At 43.1% G+C, this 26,958-nt stretch overlaps 1 protein-coding gene and 1 pseudogene across 1 annotated transcript; one reads left to right on the forward strand and one right to left on the reverse strand.

The window, feature by feature from the left end:
• Nucleotides 1-12,189: 12,189 nt before the first annotated feature.
• LOC112199400 lies at nucleotides 12,190-15,326 on the reverse strand (annotated as a pseudogene).
• Nucleotides 12,963-13,669, forward strand: LOC121052478 (protein ECERIFERUM 26-like). The gene is made up of 2 exons (XM_040517623.1): nucleotides 12,963-13,334; nucleotides 13,446-13,669. Exons 1-2 carry the CDS (start codon nucleotides 12,999-13,001, stop codon nucleotides 13,449-13,451), a joined length of 342 nt encoding a protein of 113 aa, XP_040373557.1. The 5' UTR covers nucleotides 12,963-12,998; the 3' UTR covers nucleotides 13,452-13,669.
• Nucleotides 15,327-26,958: the final 11,632 nt, after the last annotated feature.

The following is a 26,958-nucleotide window of genomic DNA, read 5'->3' on the forward strand; positions in this document are numbered from 1 at the left end:
CTATGATGAGCATGAACTTCTAACGGATAATATTATGGTCTTAAGATGATAGCAAGCATGTATTGATTCATGATTTTAAGTAATTGTTAATAGATTTTTATGACTATTGTGCTCAGCTTATCTTGCATTGATGGTTAGATTGGTGTAATGATTGAAATTTGATTGATGCATGCTAGAATGAGCTAAACTTGATTTTACCCTTGTGAGAATTTGAGCTTATATATGTGCTTTTCTTTTCTGAGTGAATTAGAATAGATCATACTATTTTCTTGACGTGGATTTTGCATGATCTCATCTTTTATTCATCTTGGTTGAGACTCGGATTTGACGTGCGTATTATATAAGGACAAATGCTAGAACTTGCCCCAAAGCCTCTCAAAGCGTATGGTTGAATTGCATGATGGATGGGAAAGGATAAAGGCACTAGGATTAACCACCATAGCCAAATAAAGCCTGTGTTCCTTTAATGCACACAAGTTGTGCAACCCCCTAGATTAACCCCTTTGAGCCTTCATTTAGCATTTTTTTTTCATCACCCACATAATCCTTAACCGTGAGCCTAGTATAGTTTTTCCTTTACCCTTATTCTAAAGATTTAGTGGAGCTATATTCATGAGATGTTTTCGTTCAAGGTGATTGTTGTAAAGAGCAAGTGTGGGGGAATCATATTCATGATCCAAAGAAAAGAAAAAAGATTTATTGCCGATATAAAAAATAAAAAAAATAAAAAAACAAAAAAAGCACAAGAAAAAAAAAAGAAACAAAGAAGAAGAAGATGCAAGTATTCGGCATTAAAAAAAAAAATACAAAGTTCGGATATGATCCACCAAGTGAAAAGGAGTTCGTTTGGAAGTGAAGGCCCAACATGAAGAATCCGGTCCTTGTCCTACTTCACCAATATTTTGACATTATACCTTGAGGACTTCAAAGACTTTGCATCTCTACTTCATTACAATGCTCCACTAGGTTTTAGAATATTTGTGATGCCCTATTCTTTCTTTCTTTAAACCTTAACCCTTGGCCCCATTGCAACCCTAAATAAAGACCTCTTTGATCTTTGAAGTTGTGCATTCGATTTGTGGAGACTTGTGCAAAGGGGTGAGCATATGGTGTCACTGGCCTTTCATCCGAGTTTTGGCATTCCTTTCATGAGATCATAACTAAAAAAAAATATTTTCAGAAAAAGCTTTTCTTTCTTGTTATCATATGTGAGCTATTTGTTTGCCTTTATAGATCATTCCCCTCACATATAACTTGAGTGAAAATATAAGCTTATGCTACAGTCAGAAAATCATGAGAGAAAAGAAATTGAGTGCACCCTTGTGAGAAATTGAGTTGACATTTGTTCAAAACATGAGAAGGTTGAGTTTCTTTTGTTGCATTGGTTTGATTGTCCTTGCACTAAATTTTGAGCATGATGGTTATCAAAATAGATTAGCTTTTAAGTGAAGTTGTGAATTTGATATTGTGATTGCTTGAATCTTGACTGACCAGACTTGTGGGCAATATAAGTTCTCTGAAATGTTTGGAAGACATTAGGTCTGTGCTTTGAGTCATTTATTTTTCTTTTCTTGTTTGCTCGAGGACTAGCAAAATCTAAGTTTGGGGGTATTTGATAGGTTCATAATTTCATACATTTTTATACCCTTAAATGTAGGATTCTAGACTTAGAACTTGTCATATTTGAGTCATTTACTTTGTCTTTGTGTTTTGTAGGTTAAATTGGAGAAAAGAAGGATTTGGAGCTTAAGTCAAACGCAGGATTGAAAGGATGCTGGCCATTCTGATCTTCCAGAATTGTCTCTGTTTTGCTTCAACTTCAAAGATTAAACTGTACCTTCTCAGAAGGAATTAGCAGGCAATCCTTATACCATTGGAAAGATACGGATGTTAGCTTTCTGAGGAATTTTACGGAAGTGGATTCGCATTCTTGTGGAGGAAGTTATGATGATTTAAGTGAACCTAGTTCGGGAAGGCAGATTCTGACGGATTTTGCATATATTTTCGGAATCTGACTTGTGAGGCCCAAGTCCGTTGATCTTAGCACCCGAATAGAATAAGACTGAACGTGTTTGACATATTTGGAGTAATTACTTGCATTGACTATAGTAACCTTGCGTTTTCTTTGGAGAGAAGAAAGCAATTCCAAGTTGGACTAGAAGACCCAAGAAGCCCAAGTCAAATAGGAATTAAAAAGAGATATACAAGGAGAAACCTAGGCCGTTTTTGAGAGACACAAGGTGTGGCCTGGAGAGCAGATTGAGAGGCAACAAGAGCAAGAGGAGTCACCTCCATCTTTATTCCTCCTTCACTATATTTTTCTTAGTTATTGTTATCGTTTCTTTTTGCTAAACTTCTAAGCTAGGGCTGAGATGAAGCCCCTAGTATGACTATTCTATTTGTTTAGTTGGTTTGTTATTGAGTTTCTGGATTTCTATGTTAAACTCTTAATCACCGTTTCAATAGAACTTTTATTCAAAATCTTTGCTCGGGATCAATAAGACCTAGGTTTTGTTTATGAGTTATTTGGTTGGAGAACATGATGCTTGATCAAAGAGTAGATGTTTTCTAGGGTGCCTAAAGATAATTCAATCTTGTGATTACAGAGTTGTGAATTGAGAATACAAGTGCTTGATCATAGTCGATATTCTTGTTTGCATGATTTCCTAGTTCTTTTGTGCCTAATGGAGTTGAACATGTTTGCTTGAACCTGATCATTAAGTGAAGTAAATTATAGTTTGGCTACTTGAGTTCTATATGGGATCAATAAGTTAGAATTCATAAGTTAGAAGAACTTTGGCATATGTCTGGGATCAATAAGGCTTATGTACGGGAATCATTAGCATAAAATCTAGGGAATTCAATGGTTGTCAGCTAGCAATAGAGTAGAAGTACTAGGTGGTGGATTCAAAGTCTTAGCATTCAACTCTCATATTCATCTCTTAATTCTTTTGTTTCTATTCTTAGTTGTTTAGTTATAATTTCAATCATCACAATCTTCCCAAATGTTTGTTTATTTTTGTGTTCAATTGGTTATTTGAGTTAGAATCAATTTGAGTTTCAATCCTTGTTGGAACGACCTCGTGCTTGCACTAACTATACTACAATCGATTCGTGCACTTGCGAGTAATCATTTAAAACACAACAGCTTGCCTTCCAAAAAAGCCGTTCTTTCTCATGTTTTCGTCTGAGATTGTATAGGTAACCAAATACCTAGCTAGCTAGTTGCAGACCTGCAACCTTATGAATGAATTGAAGTGGTCTTTTGGCTTTCATCAACGTTCTTAATTACAATTTTCTCCTACAGCTTTCATCAAGTGGTCAACCTTCCCGGTCTACTGACCGTTGAAATGTGGCTTCCGGTTGACTGCCACGTGGCGAAAGTTCAACACTATTCCCCAAGTTTGTTGTATCTTGATAAGACATCCTCCCACCGCGTTTGTTAGTTTATTTATTTCTACTTCTTCAAAATTTGAAACCCCCTTCGCTTCAGAGGAAGGAGGACCAATGCAGAAGAGAAGATATTTGCTCGGAGTCTGAGTTCGCTCTACCGCTCAGGCAGGTCTATCGCCGTCAGCTTGCAGCTGCTCACTCACCCGCCACGTCAGCACTACTTCTGTTACTCCACCCGGCGTTGCTGCTCGAACAACCCTCCTCAACTTCTCATCTCCGATGACCAAGCACCTCTCCTCCGGTACTCCCTCTCACCCATTCCACCTCATTGTCTATAAACTACATGTAAAGTTCAAACCTTTATTGAAGTAGAAGCAAAAAGTCCATAAATTTTGGACTCGATATTTGAATTTGTGATAGAGTTTTGGTACTAAAGTTAGGTTCTTGATGAAATTGCAGATGATTATGGGTCCCCCCTTTCAAGGGTTTTGGGAAGTAGGAGACCATGTAAAAAGTTGCAGCAAAGATTATGACGTATATGTACAGCAGATGTTTGAAAAGATTCAGGTAGATTTGAATGACAGTCTTGTGAAATATGCATTTGAAATGTTTGATTCTATGAAAGATGAGGGGCTGGCCGACGAAGCCAATAAGATTTTCAAGCCTTTCCTTCAGATAGAGAGCCGAGTGCCGGCCGTGGCGGTTTTCACTTACATGATTGATGGCTTGCTCAATACCGGCCAGACCAACATGGCTCTCAACGTTTACAGGTACATGTTAGCCACTGGAGTCACTCCCAGCAGCTACACGTACAATTTACTCATCGTGGGACTTACGGTTGCAGCTCAATCGGACACTAATATGCTTGGTGTTGCCAAGAAATGTTTTGTGGAAATGTTGGATAAGGGCAGGAAGCCCAATTTTGATGTTTGCTGTAGGGTGTTTGAAGGCATTGCCTGTGTGGACAGTCAGGGGGTTCCTTGAGTTCATAAAGACTAAGGTGTTTGTGCCTGAATGTGTTAATTTTGAGAAAGAAAACCTGGAGGATGTGATCAAGGCAATGAAGTTGCATCATTACCTTGAGAAGACAGCTGATGAGGACATGCAAAGAGTCTTACATGACTGGCGCATCCAAGGCACCCAGAAACAGGCAGACAACATGTACAAGGCTTTACTTGATGATGGAAATAGACACGAGGCGTGGATGCTCTTTCAGAAGTAGTACCATGAGTCGAGTGTGCACCACATGGTTGTCCTGTATACCTGTGTTATTGAAACCTTCATCAATGCTGGCAAGACCAAAGGGTGCTCTGGAGGTGTACCAGCGCATGTTGGATGATGGGTATTCCCCGTGCTCCTACACTTACTCAATTTTGATCAAGGCACTTGCTGCTGACCCCGGCTTCTTCAAAGATGCAAAGAAATACTTTCTTGAGATGATGGAGAAAGGAATGCGGCCCAATGCTGCTATCTACACTGCAGTGTTAGAGAGGTTTGCGAGGCAGGAGGACAATGCAGCTGGGGAGGAAGGAGAAAAAAGTTTGTGAAGGTGATGATGGGCAAGGGGTTTGTGCCTTACGTCGAGGATGTAAGGAAGGTTCTAAGGGGGAAACCAGCACCTGTAGTTACAATGGTCATGGACATCATCTCTTCCAAGTATAAAGACGGATGGGTTATCAATGTTTGCACTCTCAACAGCTAATGTTAGGATTAGGGTTCAGATAGGGAGCTAATGATAGTAGAAAATCATCTAGGCTGGTTTCAAAATGGATTTTGTGCTGTTCTATGATTGCAAATCTTCAGAAATTAATGACTATGATTGTGAATCTTGACATTGAAATAGTTTGTGGTAATGAATTCCTTTACTCTGATGTTCTGCATGTTTAGGTACATCAGGTATCCTGCTTTCAATAGGTTGTTGGTATGAAGAAGAAACTGATGCAAATATCAAATTGTACAAGTTGGTATACTTGCAATACAAAACACTGCCTCTCCTTTGGTATATCCAAAAGAAGAAACGATCTGAACTTGATGGAAATTAAATGACATTTTACTGATTTTAGTCATGCTTGATCCACAGTTCAGAAATTCAAAATGAGAGATTGAGGGAAAGCAAATAGTTTCAGGACATATTGTGTTTCTGATCATGGTTTTGTTTCATAACTTCATGCAATGGTTAGTCTGGAACACATTTAAATGATTCTTCATAGTGTGCAATCCAAATGAGGTCTTCTCTGAGATATCTTAGATCATATATCAATTTTTTCTTTTGGCTGAATTTTCTTTCTTTTCATTTTTCATCCGTACTTCAGAGCTAAGGAGTTCCCCAATGTATCAATGGTTAGATGCAGGTACCTAGCAAGGATACTTCAGTTACTTGTATAAGGGTTGTTGTAATGCCAGAGCATCTCCTTCAGCAAACAATACAGAAAACAGATGTTTCTCTTTTTCTAGCCAGTAATTACTTTGGATCTACAGACCATAATCCAACTGCAATTACTTGCTTAACTAGGAAGTTTGGTGATGAAAATAGCATAACAGCTGCAGCTGCTACTTCTGCTGCTATGTAAATGTGTTCAGATCATTATTTTCTGATAGAAGAATTTGAGGCTGATCACCCATTTATGTTTCATTGTTTCTCATCGGGGAAGACAAGACACTACGGGAAACACGTCGTTGTGGCAACAGGCAATCTCCTTGCTGGATGATTATTCTTTAGTTTACGTTAACTGTAGTGTGTGTTCTCAATATATTTATAAATACTGACCTCGAAGACGATCAAGAATGGACTTAAAGTCGATAACTATCACCCTATCATTTGTGCTCTCTCATAATATCAGTAGTTCTCAAAGTCCTTCTATATCCATGCCTTTCTTGATCACAACCTTCAAGTTATTCTTCATTTGTTTTTTTGTAAGTTTCTTTTCCTATACCTCCTTTGATGTTGGATTTGATTATTGGGTTTTTGATTTAGATTTTATGAACTGTGCTTCTCTTTTGATTTTCACATATGAAACCACAGATGATTATATATTTTCGAACAAACCTGTTGCATATAGAGAAAAGAAGAGGAAGCAACACAGAGGATTCGTCTGTGTGATATAGAAGTACAGCATTTTAGCATGCGTTAGATGTGCAGTCAAGCTGCAAATTGCTACTCATGTAACTCACTCGATGATATGCCATGTCATTTTCTGTGAAAGGAAAAAGCATCATTTTCATGACCAAGAAGTAACTAAGGGGCAAGCAGGTTTGAATTAAAACCCTCAAACAGAATTTGATACTGTGATTAAGATAACAAGAGAACTATGAAAAGAATATTTTCATTCCAGAAATAGATCATTTTAGATTTGGTATAAAAGTTCATTTGGATGAGATATTAGAAAAAACTAAATGATCATATTTTACATTACTAGGGTGTAATCAATACTTGAGTTGAGTTATAATCAACATAATCACTTCAGTTGAGTTATAATCAACATAGTCAATTTGTTCTAATACAATCCAGAGGAGGGAAATGGATATAATTTCTTTGTATAGCTCTGCACATTTGCTTGTACGATAGATGTCGATCTCATGTACTCGTTTTTCATTATGTGAGAGTTACTGCAATTCTATTAATATAATTATGTTTAGTCTCTGTATTATGACCATTTTTTCGTTTTAGTCCCTGACATTCTCAATTAATCTGAAAAGTCTCTAACGTCAAAATTTCCGTCTGATTGGTCATTCCCGCGTCAAATTAGGAGTTGGCCTTAGGTGAAATGTCTAATATACCCCTATGTTATTTCTTTTTCCTTTTTAATTTCTTTTTTTCCTTTTTTTTCTTGTTTTTTCTTTAGTTGGCCTTAGGTGAAATGTCCAATATACCCCTTTGTTATTTCTTTTTCCTTTTTAATTTCTTTTTCTCCTTTTTTTTCTTTTTAATTTCTTTTTTGCTTTTTCTTCTTTTTTCTTGTTCCTTTTTAAATTTTTTCCTTTTTTTTTTTTTTTTCTTTTTTTCCTTTTTAATTTCTTTTTTGCTTTTTTTTTTCTTGTTCCTTTTTAATTTCTTTTTTTTTTCTTTTCGTTTTGCCGACTTTCTCTTTCCTCAACCCACCAATCCCATTCCGATCAAACTTCACAACCTATCTGTTTCTCTCCCCAAATTGAAACCAAGCCCAGCAAAGACCTAGCTTGGCGGTGCAGAGATGGACATCGAGCAAAAGCAAGAGGCTAGGAGCTGATCGATCACTTCTTCACCTTCTCTGAAGCCATCTCCCTCTGTTGGGATCCGCCCTCGCCTCCATTGTCGCCGACGCCATCTCCCAAACACAAGCAGATCCCAATCAGCTCAGAAATTCGCCGCTAAACCACTCCCCTCTTGTTTTCATAGCCTACTTCTCTCTCCCACTCAAATCTCACTTTCTCTCTCCACATCAAGCCTCAATTTGGAAATTTTTCACTGAAAACTACCATTTTTTAAGACCTTGAGGTTTTTGGGTCTTGCTCAAAATGGTGATTTAGATTTTGGGTCTGATTGAAATGATGGTTTTTGATGGCCAAGTTGACCAAAACCAGAAGTGAAGAAGAAGAATAGTGATGGAAAAGAAAAATGGCCGCCAGCGTGGAGAACAATAATTGGGGTTTCAGGTCAATCTGGATTGGTTCGCCGACGTGGTGCTATTGATGCAGCAGGATATGATGGTCATTAAAAAGGAAAAAAAAAAAAAAAAGGGCTACCGGCGTGGAGAACAAGAATTGGGGTTTCGGGTCGATCTGGATTGGTTCGCCGACGTGGCGCTACCGATGCAGCAAGATACAATGGTCATTAAAAAGGAAAAAAAAGAAATTAAAAAGAAAAAATGAATAATAAAAAGGAAAAAGAAAAAGAAAAAAAGGAAAAAAAAGATATTAAAGAGGAAAAAAAAGAAATTAAAAAGGAAAAAGAAATAGCAGAGGGGTATATTGGACATTTCACTTAAGACCAACTCCTAATTTGACGCGGGAGGGACCAATCAGACGGAAATTTTGACGTTAGGGACTTTTCAGATTAATTGAGAATGTCAGGGACTAAAACGAAAAAAAGGTCATAGTACAGGGACTAAACATAATTTAATCATTCTGTTTAATTACTAATTAGTGAATCAAAAGTAGTTATATGGTTACAAAAATTAACAGGCATATTGTATAATAGGATTCATCTCATGCATAGGTTACCACAGATGAATTGTATGTAGAAATTTCTTAGTGTATTTGTTTTTTTTTTTTTTGTAATTAATGTATTATTATTTTATTTTTCTGGAAATGGGGCCAATACGGTTGCCCTCAAGTTTTGATCATTAATGAAATCGCATAATACATTTTTTGGTTGGTTGGGGGGGGATTTTGCCTAAACCCCAAAATACAATCAACATAAAGAGAACATTCCGAGATAACAACATGAGTCTTACCTAAATATATGCTTCTAACAAGCACCAATTAGCGAAGAATGCACAGTTGGTTACTCTATTCGGTTTACAGTTGCGGCGACACACCAGAAAGATATTACTCATGTTGAGCCATAATTTACTAATATTATCAGCTTCCCACTATGTTGCCATTGGAAAAACAATCTGGCAACACTTACTTTCATCCTACCATTGGGAGGTTGCGACCATTTGACGAAGTAAGAAACTCGCCGCCTAACCAGAGCAGACAAGGCACACAAGATGTGCAGTCCGGGACAAAACCCACGTTGCCTTACCATAATAGGGTAGGGACTTATTACCAACGTTAAGCCACATTTAAATAAATAAATAAAAAACCAACATAAATAAAAAACAATAAAAACATAACCAGCTCCTATCCATCTACATCGTGCTAAGGCCACATTTGGCAACACTTACTTTCATCCTACCATTGGGAGGTTGCGACCATTTGACGAAGTAAGAAACTCGCCGCCTAACCAGAGCAGACAAGACACACAAGATGTGCAGTCCGGGACAAAGCCCACGTTGCCTTACCACAATAGGGTAGGGACTTATTACCAGCGTTAAGCCACATTTAAATATAAAAAAAAACACCAACATAAATAAAAAACAATAAAAACATAATCAGCCCAATCTAGGCCAAATGTCTTTGTCCAGTCAGCTCCTATCCATCTACATTGTGCTAAGGCCACGTTTGGCAACCAAGATAGGAATGGATTAGGATACATAAATGGATTAGATTGGAGAAGAAATCCTTAACCTTATACTTCATTTGTTACACTAGATTTTGAATTGGATTGGAACTCTATCCATTTAGAAGAAGAAGAAAAAAAAACAGAGACGAAGCAAAGGAGATTGCATCTAGTCGTTAATGGAGCATGAGCTTAAGCTTCGCATCGGCAACCGGAGATGGCCGGAGAAGAAAAACACAACTATAATAAGCTGTAATGGAGGTTGGGGATGGCTGAAAATTTCCCGGAGATCGCCGATTTTTAGCCGAAGAACTCTTGGTGGAAACAAAAATTGCAGAGATCGAATTCACAATCGACCAATCATTCTGAGGTTCCTTATGAGGACGTGATGATATTTTAGGAACCAATAGTTAAGATGCAAGAGGAGGAAGACGTCGCCTGACTTGGCTGCAGATGTCTGGGTTTCGCCGGATATGGCCGGAATTCACTGGAATTGGTCGACCATAGGGGTAAGAGTGAAATCATTTGATCATCTTTAATTGTATAAGAATTAACTAAAAAAATAAAAAATAAAATGGAATTGGTCGACAAAGATGTGATGAAGATGAAGGCTAGTAGTTGTTATTGGCGTGTATATGTTTCACGATAAGGTCGGTGTCTGTCAAATTTTATATCTACTTCTTATTCCACCTGTTCAACAAGATTAGATATCCTACTCTGATAGGAATTGAAATTTCCAATCTATAGAAATCCAGATTGCCAAACAGATGAAACAGTTAGACATGAAATTTTTAATCCTTATCAGGCAGCTTAACCAAGCAAACAAACGCGGCCTAAGCCTAATAGCCGCTAGGAAAATTGGCCCGGGTTCGACCATTTTCTTTCATTTCTCAAGTTCAAGTCCAAGTCCGTTGATGTACTCAACTCCCTCGCCCACAAGGCATTTTTCCCTGGTGGTGTATCGTGTTTGAATTTCATTAACGGTCTTTGGGTCGACTAGTCACACCCACTAGAGTAATTCCACAAACAGTGTGAGTTTTACATGACCGCTCTGAATGAAGTGGATTTCAAAACCAATAATCTGGGACATCTGATAATTGAAGCAAATTCATGGGTCCAAAAAGAGACAAACGGCTTCATCGATAGTTGCTCAGTCGTTTCTATATCTCCTTCCTCGACGCTCCCCCTAAAAAATTTCAAATCTTCACACCCACCCGGAGCAACAGCAACAAGCCCAACTCAACCCGACATTCAACCCCTCCAAAATCTCGCCGAACCTAACCCAACCCAGAACTAGCCGGTAAATCTCACTCCCGGACTACGACCCCTCACAAAGACCTCCGCACACCAATACACTCAGATAAACTTAGAAAGGTTTAGAGACGGCGTACCTGTTCACTCCTCCGATTGAAACACAGAGACAACGGTGCTCACAATACGACAATTTAGACAGCTTCACGAAAAACTCTGAGCTCTCCACACACCAACGACCCCAAATTCACCTAGTTATTGTCTCAATCTCCAACACGAACAAAGGAACAGTAACCATCTCCATATTTCTCCTCTGTCCTTATATAAGGACTTTGAGAACACCACGACCATTGAACGTGCATGGACGATGACCCCAGATCTCACCACGTGTCCGACATCCCTGAACGTTATAGAAGTCATGCGCCGTCGCCTCGGCTCCTCACCACTATGCCATTATTACACATTACGGACTCCAGTACACTGGTCTTCCAGCACACGAACACCAATAGGATCACCACACGTGTCACCAAGGCATAGCTTATGCCCTAAAAGACGCATGCAACCCCAACCACCGATTCGCGATAGCGACACAACGTTGAATGCCAACACGACCTACTCACCCCAGCCAAGACTTCTCTTTAGTGGGGACTTGGAGGACTAGGGGTAATGGTTGTACGGAAGCCACGTGGCATAAACTAGCCTTGCATTTCCGATACTTTCACCAACGATAAACCCAAGAGAACTCTTAACCGGGGACTTGGGGGACTTGTTGGTATACATATACCTCCTAGGCACAAGTATCGGAAGCGCAAGACTCGTATCGCTGATATACCAGCAAGATAAGCTCCCAGCCAAGGGTTCCGATACTCCTCAGGCAATATCGGGATCCCGAGGGTCCCACATCGAAAGAAACGGAACCAAGCTCCCACAAACCTTCTACATTGAGGTCATCTCCAACAACCTAAAGAGGTAACTGTTGACTACTGCTTTCCATTATCATTATCTTATCTGATACTGACTTAGGCATCGGAGCGTTGAAGGCCGGCACACCTGGTCTTCCCTCTGACCTTCGTCTATTTTGTAGATAAGCAAGACCGATAGCGATAGTAACGGATCGATACAACCCGTGTTCAGTTGGATCAGACACCCCTCGAGACAACTGAAACAGATTAATTATGAAAAGTCTGTTTGAAATGTAGTATAATATTTTGATAAGTTCAATTCATGAATAAATCTAGACACAAAATTGGACCAAAATAAAGTGATACAGACCTAGAATAGTAGAATGTCAATTCATACATTCCCAGTTATTTTTCTTATCATATCTAAATTTATCCAAGTGTAATGGATAATTGTACAATCAATTCATGCTGCGAGTTTACAGTGAAATGAAAGGAATTTAACTAAGCATAGAGCTCCAATTTAGTTAACCTGAGCGTTGGTATAGCAATCAATGGAGTCACCTTCTTAGTCACAAACCTGAATTTGTTCGAAAGGTCAACCTTTGTATCCTCAAGCAACCTCCACTCGAATGAGTGCAAGAATGAAGCCAACAAATAGATTAACATCCTCCCCGCCAAGGGAATCCCAGCACAGATTCTTCTCCAAGAACCAAATGGAAGATACTGAAACTTATTGCCCAAGTAATCAAAGCAGTTGTTGGGGTCGGTGTTTGGGAACCTCCCAGGTCTAAATTCCAAGGGATTGTCCCAAACACTAGGTTCTCAATGAATGGACCAAACATTCAGAAAAACCCTGGAACCAAGGTTCGAAAAATCGCTAGGCGCTAGTCGGGCGGTGGCCAGGGGACTAGCGCCGAGACGCCTAGGCTGGTGACTAGGCGACGCCTAGGCGGTTTTGTATTTTTTTAATTTTTAATTTAATTTTATAATATATAATTATATAACTAAGAATATTTAGACTTAAAAGGGGAAAATAATTGTTAAATTGTCAAATAATTAATTGAAACAAGGACATCTCATGCCTAGAGGCTAGACCTTTAATTAAACATGGCAGCACATGAATTCAAATTGTTTTCTTCACATCACACGTGCATACTTATCCATTTCTCTTGCCTTCGCAGCCACACACTGAGGAAGGCCACATCGATCATCGTCTCTTATTCTCTCTCGCGAATAAACCGAGAAATATTTTCAAACCAAAATCATCTTACGACGTCCAGCAATATCTCCTCCTACCTCTGCGATCCAACATGGACTTGGCTATGAAGCTTCACTACATCAAAGGGATCTACTTTTTCAAAAGTGATGCAGTTAAGGGGCTTACGGTGAATGACTTAAAGAAGCCTATGTTCCAACTGCTCCAACTATACTTCGCCGTCTCTGGGAGAATCCGGAGATCCAAAACAAGCCGGCCTTTCCTCGTGTGTAACGACGGTAGTGTAAGAACTGTGGAGGCATGTTGTGACGAAGCCATTGATGAATGGTTGGCCATGGCTGTGGAGGATGATTCTATATTTGATGGCCTGGCTTATAATCAAGCACTTGGTGATCCTGATCTTGGTTTCTCTCCTTTGGTCTTTGTACAGGTAAAATCACTAGCTCATTACTCTGGTCAATTATGGAAATGGCCTCCACCAGTTTCAGAATTTCGCCTTCTTCCACTAACGATATTCGCTTGTTCGCGCCTCCACCATCAGAAATAGCATGCTCAACATGTATGGCCGACTAGTCCACTGTGCTTGCCTTGAATTCTGCCGTACTTCGCCGTGAAATCCGCCTAGCCCAACCGCCTAGCTTGTTCCGCCCAGCCGCCTAGGTGCCCGCCCAGCCGCCTAGGTGCCTGCCCAGGCCGCCTAGGCCCCCGCCCAGATCCAGAACGCCCAGAGGCACCGATTACCTATTAGGCGAGTCGGAGAGCCGCCGCCCAGCGCCTAGGCGGCCGAGTTTTAGAACACTGCCTGGAACCTTTAGGAATGTGATAGCCACCAACGGTGGTGGATTGGCTTGGACAGCGCGGTGGTAGAAGGCTCCTCGGCTTGGACAACCACCAATTTCGGCAAATGAAAGTCCTTAACTAAGTGGTTCATCACCACAATTTCTGCTAGTTCTTCTAGCTTGGACTTTTCTCATTTCATCTGGATGCTGTAAAAGCTCAGACATTACCTATTCTACTGTTATAGCTGTGGTGTCGGTTCCTCCCACCACAATGTCCTGTAGAATTTTGTGAATACTAGTGCACATGAGTTTAGTGAACTAGAAACAAAAACCTCATCGGCATTTTCACAGAGTATTGAGGGAAAAAAAAGGTTTCATATCATGTACGCGCATAAATGAAGAATTAATTGAAGTATTAGAAGTATGAAAATAGTTTAATTAAAGTCTTTTTTTTGTTATAGATTTAACTTCAGTGATTTTTTAAGTAGCAGAATGAACTTCCAATTGTTTTTCTACATAAAATTTTTATTTTTTTTATTTTTAAGTACGTGATATGCTCCTAACAAAATTGCTTCCATCAATAGATGTTCCTCAAGAAAACCTACCAAATTAACTGTTCCTCAAGTTATATGGAACTAAAAGCGACAAAAAGAAAAAGAAAATAAGTAACTAGAAGCAATTTGTAGATAGCGCACCATGAGCAAGGCCTTCATTTGTTGTATCATAAGCATTGTTGCACTATCTTGATGATTATTATTTTCCAAGAGGAACTGCAGAAAGCCCTTCTCTTCATGGTTTTGTGGCACTCGCTCATTTTGAACCTTATTCATTTGCGCTTCTATGGTCGAATATAAATTTTTTTTTCCGTTACTGACAAAAGCTTCTTTGCTTGACTCCCAATTCCCTGTATATCGAACCTTGCTAGCGCAGGGAAAAAGTCTGAGACGTTTGGTTTCTCAAGTAACTCGATCATTTCTTCCACCACCTTTCTAAACTCGATCGGATCCAACATCAGATTTCTTCTCTCCTTGTAGAGTCCCACCCCATAACATGGTTGTGTTGATAGTTATGGATAATGCAAATTGCCCCAAATCAATTGGGGTCCGAATTTTGTCACTAATAAAAAATGTGACTAATTGACTTCACAACCTCTTCCTTTCTCAGAGCATAGCAACCGTCAAGGTTGGTTTTGCTTAGCATTTGACTCATGAGCACCTTGCGCATCCTCCTCGAATCTAGACCATAGGTTCAAAGACTATATCAGATCCTCCATATGAGAGAATTCGTGCTGCGACTGTAAGGTCTCGGTAGGCAAATATTGTGTCTTAGTCATGAACCACTTCTTTCACAAGCGATAGTGAGCTGACCATAATGGCCAGTTTGGTACTGAGTTGGAGCTTGTAAATCGGGCCATAAACCCGTGACAAGTCTGTGAACTGGTGGTGAAGGCTGGTACTTGGAAACAGAAGGTAACCGAGTAGTGGAACACCATTTGGGCCTGGCAGCAATGGAGCTTGTTCCGGGTTCCTTGAGTGCTTCTTCCAAGTCCGGAGGAACTAGAAACTGACAGTTTCCATGATGATTAGGAAGATGGTGACAGCTTCTTTGAGATTTTCATGTTTCTCACTGCTAGCATCCCACATTGATGACCTCATATGGCACAATTGTTGGTACTAAGCTGGTTAGAGAATGAAGTTGGAGATTTTTGTTGGCTTCTTTGGTCAATTTATATGAACCCACAAGGTTGACTGATTCGTCGTTAAGTATATAACAATACACAATTGTGGTGAAAGTTTCAAAAAAAAAAAAACACAATTGTGGTGAAGGCAACTGTTGATGTCTAAGATTTAGCGGTGGCTAAACCTTGGTTAACGTTGTTCATGTGGGCGGACCGCTACTCGTGATATTCTCAAAGTTTCCGCTATCTGTCAAATGAAATATAAAGGGCGTCAGAGGGAGACTGCGTTGGGCGGTCTTCTCTTCTCTGATGCCTAAGTTAGTCAATGTATTTGTATTGACAGAACAACAGTAGATAAGTAGTAAATGCGTAATTAATGAGGAGAGAGGAGAAAACCTTTTATAGGTGGGGAAGAGGCTGACCTCTTCCATGTTTTCGATGTGGGACTGATGTGCTTCAATTCCCAGCTTCTGGAGCTTCTGATGCTATCTTGGAGTGGCGCATGGTGGCGCGTCAGCTATAATCTGGGGGTGAGCCGGTGCTCAGGTGGTAGCCTGCTCGGCTGTGTTTCTTTAGGTCACTCCGTTGGCGGGAGTTGGTACCGCTGGCGGTAGCATGAGCGTGGCTCATTATAGCTAATTATGCTTGGCAAATGCTCATATAAGTACAAGTCCCCCAAGTCCCCAGTCAAGGAGGGCAATCTTGGTTGGGGAGTTGCCTAGCGGTTTGAAGCGTTACTTTCGCTAGACTTGCAAAAGCATAATTAGTGTAAGTGCATTGTCAACCATGGACTTACTGAGCAAACTCTTTATACCCTTTCAGGTAGGCCCATGCTAGGCCCTCCAGGGAGTCCTCCACTCCCTGGCTAAGATTGATCTCCTTTTGGTCGGTGTATTGTTTGTTGAGGGGAGCTGCGCTGAGCAGAGGGTGTTGGGTAGCGAGCCCAATCTTTGATACCCTAGTGGCGGGGGTCAACGTGCCTGATCAGGGCCTTCATTGACTGTTGACATGTCCCAGTGTCCCGGAGGGAAGTAACATGACTGTAACGCCACGTGGCGGTCGTTGTCAGGCCCTCCGTTGATAGTAAGCGGCAAGAAGTGTCGTGGGGACCTGCTTGGTTGCAGCGGAGACTGTTGCTTTCAGGATGAAATGGGAGAATCCCGCTAGCGGTGTTGCACTTAGCGGAGACTATCTCACTTGCAAGATAAAAGGGAGAAGTCCCGCTAGCGAAGTTGCGCTTCGCGGAGACTGTCTCACTTGGCAGATGAAAGGGAGAAGTTCCGCTAGCGGAGTTGCGCTTAGTGGAGACTATCTCGCTTGCCAGATGAAAGGGAGAAGTCCTACTAGCGGAGTTGCGCTTAGCGGAGACTATCTCGCTTGCCAGAAGAAAGGGAGAAGTCCCGCTAACGGAGTTGCGCTTAGCGGAGACTGTCTCGCTTGCAAGATGAAAGGGAGAAGTCCTGCTAGCGGAGTTGCGCTTAGCGGAGACTGTCTTGCTTGCAAGATGAAAGGGAGAAGTCCCGCTAGTGGAGTTGCGCTTAGAAGAGACTGTCTTGCTTGCCAGATGAAAGGGAGAAGTTCTGCTAGCGGAGTTGCGCTTAGCGGAGACTGTCTCCCTTGCCAGATGAAAGGGAGAAGTTCCGCAAGCGGAGTTGAGCTTAGAGGAGACTGTCTCACTTGCTACATGAAAGGGAGAAGTTCCGCTAGCGGAGACTGTCTCGCTTGACGGTTGGTATGCCTGCTTTGTGGAAGGTTACTTCGGATAGACGCTTCGTCTGACAGCTGCTTACACGTGGCGGTCATGCATTGGGTTGGCGTGTTTGCGTACGCCTGCTTATCACGCTCTTCTCTTCGCCATTAATGCGAGTAATTATTTTTTTTGTAACTGAGGTGACGCTTCGATTAAATCGGATAGTGGGTGAGATTGTGGGACACGCGTACGGTGCTCGGTTGATGTCGTTTTTTAGCAGACAGCCCGGATTTGTTTGATGTTGACATAAAAGAGAGGGAAACCACAGTGGGTTTGACATCTTCTACACTTCAAATCCTAAGTAGTTGTGTTCAAGCTTTTTTGTTGTTTGAGATTTCGAGGGTTTCGTTCTGCAAATCGAACGAAATCGTTGCTGTCGACGAAAAGGTTCGTTGGAGTGAAGAAAGACATCCCCATCTGCATCAGAGATAGTGTTTTTCAGGTTGGTGATCTGAGCCTCGTGTTTACTTTGTTGTTTCTGTCAGTTTCTGCTTCTGCCATTTGAGGTGACTTTTGTCATCCCCCAGTGTGTTTAAGGGTCTAGAATGATTTTGGGGATGGGGTTAAGTGTTTGTGGCAAAGAGTTTGAGGTTTATAGCTTCTAGATGGTCGAATATGGGTTTTGAGGGTGTGCATTGTGTTCTTGTTTTGGTATTTTCTAGGTTTTCTGGGTATGGCTGTCCTTGATGTTCTTGGCTAAAATTTGACATAAGGTTAGCTTAGATCCTGTTGGAACTGACTGACTTAAGTTTTAGGGTTTGTGATGGCTAACGTCGTAGAGATCTTAAGCGGTGAGGATTTCGGGTCTGACGTGTCGCTCAGTGGTTCGGATAGGATATTTATTGACTCGTTGCGTCCGTCTACTATTGCAGGAACCTCACTGTCAGAGTCGATAGACATCGAACCTTTACAAACTATACCTTGGGAAGTAGCGATGGGTCGTGGGCGTCTAGAGAGTTCTAGGGTAAGGGAGGATGCTGCTGCTCGCAATAGGCGTGAGGATAGGCTGGTGAGCAATAGCGCCGCTAGTGGTTCCGCTAATGGGGGAGAGGCTGGCTGGGAAGAGATAGAGTTAGCTTGGGTCCTCCGCGACGATACATCAGTTGACGAGGTGGGAGGGCCGATGACCGCGGCCGTCGTGAATCGATTGAAGCAGGTGTTTTGCCTTCCTGGCGTAGTGAAGCTGCGTCCGCCGACGAGGGATGAGAGGGTGTCGATTCTGCCAACTGGGTACGCCGCCTTTCACGAGGCCATTTTCCGGCAAGGGGTCTTGTTTTTGCTACTGCCAAATCTCCAAATCCTGGACTGCGAGTTCGATCTTGCTTTTGGGTAAATTTGCCTCAACATGTGGCTGTTGTTGATGGCGCTGAACTCATTGTGGTGTTTATCTGGCTGCGAAGGACCAGTCATGGCAGAGGTACTTCATTTCTAAGAACTCGTCTACATGAGGCGTCAGGGGTGTAGCGGGCAGGTGAACCTGACCCGTTGCCAGGGGGCTCCCAAGTTGATCGAGAATCTGAAAGATTCCGTGTCCCCCTGGCTGGCTACCTTCTGCGTTGCGACCACGGGGTGGGAGTATGATGCTAGGGTAAATGAACAGGCGCCGACGTTTAGGATTAAGTCGGAGTTCTAACCAATCCGAGGTTGTTGCCAATCCCCGCTGACCAAACTTGGCGGTTTTGCCTGTGATATGCCTTTCTTTTTTCTTTGCTTGTCTTTGTGCATCGGGCTTGCGCTTTAACTTGACGGGTGAGGAACAGTGCCGCGTAGCAAGGATTAAAGGTTGTTGGCAGAACCGCAATCTTCTCGACCTTCGCCTATTCACCGGTTGGGAGCTGTTGGTCGATCTTCAGTTGACGCGCTCCCTTGGTAAGTATCTCTCGCCAACTTGTGGTTTGAACTCTTTGCCCCATACTGACTGGCGCTGTGCTTGTTTAGATTCACGGTCGAGTAACAAAGCGAGTCGCGACGCGTTTGACAAGGCCATAGACGGCGCGAAAATATAGAATTTCCTGGAGCACATGTCTGCCGCTAGGTTGGCCGCTCAGCAGACCGTCGTCGATCCATAAACCTTGGTGGTGGGCCAGTCAGAGACTCCGGTGCTGATGTTGATGCCGCACCACTCTCATCTTAGCGCCGGCGGTCCACCCGTGGTGCAGGTAGAAACTGGAGCAAATCTCGTGGCTGCAGGCTGGAGCAGGGCACAGGCCCCCCCCCTTGAGAAAAGGGAGAGAGTGCCGGCCAACAGTCGTGGGCCCCAGAAGGAGAGGGTGGTGTCGGGGAGGGAACCCGTTACCACTGCGGGGTTGGAGCCTCAAAGGTCGCCGATGCTTGTTGTCGAGGGTACCGCCTAAGGTGCCGTCCTTCAGAAGAGGCGTCAGAATGACATCGATGACAACGAAGAGGCAGTCGACGCGGTACCGATCGGGGTGCACCAGTAGAGGTAGAAGAAGGCTAGGCAGACGCTGCCGACAATGACTATTGCTGCCGCTAGGGAAGGGCCAAGTAGAGGGCTGGATTCTTTTGGCGCTTACGCCGAATTCCTGACGGATCCAGAGCGGGCGTTCCTCTTTCACCTCCATGAGCGGCTAGGGTTTGGCGGATTGGACGGGACCGTCCTCTCGACCACTTTTTAACAATCGCCATTCAGCTCGGCATTTGGGCATCTGTCCGTTGGGCTGCATGAGTTGTTTCTGGCAGCCCAAGACAAGCTGGCGGAGACCGAGAGGCATCTGACCAAGGAGGAGTGCGATACTTTGGATGCCCGCAGCAAGCTAAGTGTTTCCATTGAGTGGGACCTTGAGCGGAACAACCGCGTATCCCAGCTGAAGCAAGACATTGCCCTACTGAAGGACCAGCTAGTGGCGAAGGCTAAGAAGGTTGAGATTTTTCAGCGGGTGTCCGCCACCAAATCTGCGAAGCTGAAGAAGTTGGATGGGTGAGGTTGCCCGACTGGGAACGAAGAAGAGTCATGCAGAGGTCGCCGTCGTGGAGGCCTATAAGAAATCTGCGGCATTTAAGCAAGCTCTGACTGAGGCGGCTAAAATCGGTGCCGCCGCCAACCTGGAGCTGCTGAACAAGCAGGGCGCCATCGATTGGGTGAAAGCATTCGGGCTGATTGGGCCATCAGGTCAACAAGGACCTGCAAGCGGTGTGGCTCCTACTCAAACTGAGGGTGCCTGCTCAGGCAGTGGTGAGAGCGGTGAGTGTCCAGTGGATGACTCTTAGCGGACTCCGCCCCCAACCCAATCAGAAATTTCTCGTGCTGACTTCATTGCGGCTCACACCCGAGTGGATGGCACCGTGGTTATGCCGAGCCCTACAGCTCCTGGGTCCGATCAGACGAGCCACTTGGCCTAGCGACAGCCGCCGGTGGATGGTGAAAAAGTCTCTGTTGCGCCCAACAATCCATGAAGATCATTCGAGCCCTGTGGCCTTGCATGTGTGTTTTTTTTTTGTAATGCTGCTAAGGCTTCTTTTTTGTAACTTTGACAATAGTTTTGGGCAGGGAGTCCCGACCCTAGATTTATGAAGTAATGCTATTTGCCTTCGAAATTTTACCAAGTGCGGGATTGTTTCTAATGATATGATTATGTTGTGTGTATGTTTGTATACTGCTGGAATTTTGACTTTGCTTTTGTTAATCAATGAAACATTAAAGGAATTAAAATTGTTCCCAGTGCACAATGTAGAAGACGTGGTCCGCCGAATGTTGTTGGCGTTACTAGTTAACTTGTGCTGGACTTGGTGACAATGGTTTGAATAATTCCTCTTTTCATTAATAGCTGACATATTAGCGTTTATAAAAGCGGGGTTGTACCCGTTGGGTAGTTTACCTTAGCTAAATATTGAACAAAAATTTAGCTAAGTCAAGATGCTCTTGGGTAGCGGCATGATTATTTGTAATAATTCCGAAGATGTTCGGTATTCCAAGGGTGGGTCGTTGTGATGCCATCCTTGTCCATTAAGTAGAAGGTGTCGGGGCTAACAACTTCCACTATTTTGTATGGTCCTTCCCAAGTTGGGCGGAGTGCCGTTGGTGGAGGGATGACCTCCTTCATGACCCAGTCCCCCAGTTGGAGGTTCTGGGCTTTGACTCTAGCATTGTAGAAGCGCGACACCCGCTGTTTGTTTTGCAAGTTGTGCAAGTGGGTCTGATGGCGTTTCTCCTTAAGGAGATCCTTGTCGAGGTTGACACATTCGCCGTTGGTCTCAGGGCAGTAACCCTCAACCCTAGAGATAGGTTGGGTGACCTTTCTGGGTAGTACGGCTTTAGTTCCGAACATCATACAGAATGGTGTTTCACCGGTGGCGGAAGTGGGGGTAGTCCTGATGGCCCACAGAACTTCCGAGAGCTTCTCCGCCCATAAACCCTTAGCGTCGTTGAGCTTCTTTTTTAGTAGCTTTTTGATTATCTTGTTTGCTACTTCGACTTGGCCGTTGGTTTAGGGATGAGCGACAGATGCAAAACTCATCTTGGTGCCCAGGTTAGCAGTGAAAGATTTGAGTTCCTTGTTGTTGAACTGTGTGCCGTTGTTTGTGATGATTGTGTGGGGGATGCCGTAGCGGTAGTAGATGTTATTCCAGAGGAAGTGAGTTACCTTGGCGGTAGTTATTGCTGTTAGCAGTTCCGCATCTATCCATTTGCTGTTGTAGTCGATGGCAACACTGATGTATTTGAACTGGCCCTTGGCGGTTAGGAATTTTCCAAGCAAGTCCAGGCTCCACACGGAGTGAATCCATGGGCCGATGATTATTGAAAGGGGCTCCGCCGGGGCGTGGGGGAGGTCAGCGTACTGTTAACATTTGTGGCACGACCTGGAAACCTTCTTGGCATCGTCTCTGAGCGTGGCCCAGAAGTAGCCCTGTCGCATTGTTCGATTGGCCACGGATCTGGCGCCGGAGTGGTTTCCACATTCCCCAGCGTGTATCATTGCTAGAACAACCTTTCCCTCCTTTGGGGTGAGACACCAAAGGTTAGGATGGGTGAAACCCTGGCGGTAAAGCTTGCGCTACCATGCTTCGACCTTATCTGCTAGCAGTGTCCCCTTAAGCTTGTATTCGATGATTTCATCCATCCAGCTGGGATTGACCTCAATATTAAAAATCTCCGCTAGGGTTTTGGTGATGCTTGGCTTGTCAAGGCATTCCACCCTTGTGTCCGCTGGACTTTGGTGTGGTTGAGCGGTTGCCAATCTTGCCAGCAAATCGGCCTCGACGTTCTTTTCCCTGTGGATCTGTGTGATGGTGTGAAATTTGAATTTTTTTAGAAGTGTCTTGACGTACCCCAAGTATGCCGCTCACTGTTGGTCCTTGGCCTGGTTAACGACTAGCTGGGAGTCGCTGAATATGTTGACACTGTCAGCCCCTGAGTCGATGGCGAGAAGTAAGCCTGCAATGAGCGCTTCATACTCCGCCATGTTGTTTAAGGCTGTGAAATTGAATTTTAATGCGTATTCCACGTTCAGTCCCTTTGGGCCTGTCAAGATAACTCCGACGCAGCAGGCCTTGGCTCAAGAGGAACCGTCCACATGTAGGTTCCAGTATGATTGTTGCTCGGGCGCTGGTTCCCAAGCGGTTATCATTTCAGTGTTGGCTTCTGTCCTTAGGCTGGGTTCATCACGATGAAATCTGCCACCGCTTGGCCTTTAATAGCGATTCTTGGCTTGTAATCAATGTCAAACTCGCGAAGCTCGATGGCCCACTTGCTGAGGTGCCCGAAGTGCTTAGGGTTCTGCATTACTTGCCTTATCGGCGGGTTTGTTAAGACATGAATTGTGTGGGCCTGGAAGTACTGGCGGAGGCTTCTAGCGGGGACAATGTGTGCGAGACTGATCTGCTCTAGGGGGTATATCTTGTTTCCGCCCCGTTCATGCCTCTGCTGGCGTAGAATATCGGGAACTCCTCCTGGCCTTCTCGTCGTACAATGGCGCAGCTTACCGCTGATGGGGATACCGTAGGTATATGTACAGTATCTCACCCTGTACAGGAATGGAAAGAAGGGGAACTGCTACCAAGTATTCCTTCAAACTCTGGCATAGTCTAGGGTCCAGTTAATTTCTTTCTTGTGGGTCCTCTTCAAAACTTTGAAAAGTGGGAGGCATCTGTCAGTGAGTCTGGAGATGAACCGAGAAAGGGCGGTTAGCTTGCCCTGGAGGCTCTGAACGTGTACCTTCCACTCCGGTGACCTCATGTTGAGGATGGCTTGCACATTGTCAGGGTTAGCCTCTATGCCTCGTTCACTGACGATGTATCCTAAGAATTTGCTGGCGGTGACGCCAAAGAAATATTTTTCGGGATTGAGGCGCATACCATAGGCCAAGAGGATGGCAAACTATAATGCGTAGGTTTGCCACGTGTCCGCTGGCTTTGATGCTTTTGACCAACATGTCCTCCACGTAAACCTCTATTATCTTGCCAAGTTGCTCCGCGAACATGGCGTTCATCAACCGCTGGTAGGTTGGCCTAGCGTTCTTCAAATCGAAAGGCATGACATTGTAACAGTATAGGTCCTTGTCAGTTGTGAAAGTGGTGCACTCTTGGTTGCCGGGGTGAATCTTGATTTGATTGTATCTTGAGAAGGCGTCCATCATGCTGAGCAACTCATGTCCCATTGTAGCGTCAACCAGTTCGTCGATGCGGGGTAGTGGGAAATTATCCTTGGGGCATGCCTTATTAAGACCCTTGAAGTCTACACACATCGGCCACTTTCTGCTGGGTTTCTTGACCCTGACCAGGTTGGAAATCCACTGAGAGAAATTGACTTGGTGGATGAACCCAATGCCTTGAAGCTTGGCGACCTCTTCCCCTATTGCACGGTATCTCTCTTCGTCGAAGGCCCTTAGCCCTGCTTGACCAGATAGAAGGATGGTTTAATGCTCAACTTGTGCGTGATGATCTCAGGGGAGATGCCTGACATGTCAGCGTAGGACCATGCAAAGACGACGGCATTGTCACGTAGAAATTGAATGAGTTATGCCGCTATCTGACTTGACTCATAAACTCTCGCAAGCGTACGAATCGTTGTCAAGTAAGGGAAGTATTTCAACCTTGATTATCGTACCTCAGGGATTAGGTGTTGGACCTAATCGAGGTAATTGGCGCTAGAATCACTCAAATGCATACAATGAAAAATAAAAATAAAATAAAGTAAAATAATATTCACAAGGCACCAAGCCTCGACAATGCTCGGCTTAGCTCACATAAATTTAATCAAAGCCACTAACTTGTAGGCCAAATGAGTTATGCACAATGGAATGTAGAATTTTGTTTGGGAGTTTTGAATTGAGAATTAACTAAATTAAATGCAAACTAAAATAAAAGCAAACAACTAATTATCAAGCAAGAAATTAAATTTGGATTTTCAAATTAATGGGAACATGGGAGTGTCGGGTGATTCACACCAACTATCTTGCAATTATCGACGCCAATTTCACAAATGCATGCATTTCCTATATGTGTCGAGTCCCGTATCTAGTACAGGTTAAGGCTACTAAACCAATTATCCTTTCGGTGTATTGATTATGCCGGTTAAGGCCACAATCAACTCTCTAATTTGGGCGTTACGCCAGTTAAGGCCGCAATATCCAAAATTAGAGGCCTAGAGAGCAAGATAATAGAGACGCAAGCAAGCTTAGCTACAATTAAGCTAGCTAATGGTTACCACACTTAAATCCTAGATGCAACAAGACCAATAAGTTGTCAATTTATCAATCTACTCATCACAATTGCCCACAACATAATTTCAAAGGGTGACAAAGCCTAGAGACATGCTTCTAAGGACCAATAAATTTGGATTTAAAGCATACACAATGGAAATTGCATTTATTAAAATTAAAGCATCAATATTTATACAAGATGAGTTAGGGCTTCACAACCCTAACTCCCAATTTAAACTACTCACTACCCATACAAGAATTCATCAACAAAAGTACACAAAAATTATGAACTAGGTAATAAGGACGAGAGGGGAGAGTTAGCTTGGTCACTCCTAGCTATGGGCTAGTATGAACCAAGAATTTCTTCACCCAACTACCCAAAAAAATAAGATGTGTGCTCTTGATGATGATTTCCTTGAGGCCTTGAGTGTCCAATCCCAAAAGATGAAATTAAAAATGAAGAAGGGAAAAGGAGAGAGTGTGAGGTGACGTGGGTGGTGGACGAGAAAATGGGAAAGATGGATCTGGGGGTGGTTGCGGCACTGTTGGAGAAGAGAAAGGATTTGGGGGTGTGCGGCTACTGCAGGGTTGGTCAAAATAGAGAATGATGGGATATATATATATATATATATATATATATATATATATATATATATATGGAGAGAGTGGTGAGAATGGGTGGCTGCTGCTTTCGTAACTAAGAGGAAATGATGGGATAGGGGCTGCCATGTGGTAGCATGGGAGTGGGCAAGGGGAAAGAGAGGGATGGCCTTGCACTCTAGCACGTGGTAGCCTTCAATTAACAAGCAAGCAATTAAGGTTTAATTGCAACATGGGGCATTTGGCTGAGCATGATTAATTAATTGATCTCTTAATAATTAATTAATATAAGGGTTAATTAATCAAATAATTATTTAATACAACTTTTTCTTTGCTTCAATTTTCTTCTTCTTTTGCTTTTTCCGAGCTCAAACCAATGATTTTCACATATTTGCTTGGGGCATTGACTCCTTACCATTGTTGACTTTTTGTCGATCACTCCAATTAGCTCTATTTTTGCGCAACTTCTTCCGAAATCCATAACTCCACTTATTTACTACAACATAAATAAAAATGGATTAATTACATAATAATTAGTTTGAGGATTAGCTTAATTATAGTGTTTTAGATATAATTACATGCATATAAATGCATGTAATCACTATCTCTGGGGCTAGTTGAGCGCCTATGCAGACCGTCCGCTCAGGGTGCTCGTCAGAGATGCTGATAACCCTCAAGGATGTCTCTGGGTTGACAGGTTCCTTTTTTACATATTTCTCCTCGTCATCCCTAGGGTCCTCAAAAATATTTGTCACCGGTGCATGGTTTCCTATTGTTAGGATTTCATGGCGGCGTGTCGACCGTGCCACAGTTGTTGAATAACATTCTCGTGCCAGTTGTTGACTTCCTTTCACACAGCCTGTCCCGTTGGGTGTGGGGAACTTCATGAAAAGCATGTATTTGGCTATGATGCACTTTAGCTTGTTAAGCGCTGGTCGACCGATGATGGCATTATATGAATTGAACCAGTCAACGACGATGAACTCTGTATGTATCTCTGCTGTGCATGGACTAGCATCGATAACTAGTTGCATGTAGTTAGAACTGAGTGGTTGCGTGACGTCACCGAAGAAGCTGAGCAGTGGCTCATGATCTTGGAGTAATTTTCTATTCCGCTAGAGTTGGTTGTAGCAACCATTGAAGATGACATTGAAAGTGGATCTGCTATCAACAAGGACCCTTCCCACGGACCATTTATCGAGCATGGTGTCGATCAAGAATGGGTCGTCATGGGGCAGATGCACTCCGCGCTCTTCTTCCTCTGAGAAGGTAATGGGTTCCCAACCAGACCTTGGGAGTTTAGCGGATCTCTCATAGCGGATGTTGCAAATTTCTTTGGGGTGGTTAGCGCGTGCATAGCGCATTCTTGCCCTATGAGACATGTCGGTGATCTGAGCACTGCCATTGATGGTATTGATGCGGCGCATGGGTTCGATGTTGGCGACCACAGGTGGCGGTTGGTGCACCTTGAATTGTTCCATCTTACCGTCACGGTACAAAGTCTCAATAGTTGTTTTGAAAGCATTGCAATTGTTGGTGTTGTGACCGCTGTCCTCATGGTATTTACACCACTTGCCAGTGTTTCTTGG

Source organism: Rosa chinensis, chromosome 4 (assembly GCF_002994745.2).
Source record: "Rosa chinensis cultivar Old Blush chromosome 4, RchiOBHm-V2, whole genome shotgun sequence".
NCBI classification, from domain to species: domain Eukaryota; kingdom Viridiplantae; phylum Streptophyta; class Magnoliopsida; order Rosales; family Rosaceae; genus Rosa; species Rosa chinensis.

Coding starts and splice junctions, on each gene's coding strand:
- LOC121052478 (XM_040517623.1), top strand. CDS start 12,999: ATGGACTTGGCTATGAAGCTTCACTACATCAAAGGGATCTACTTTTTC.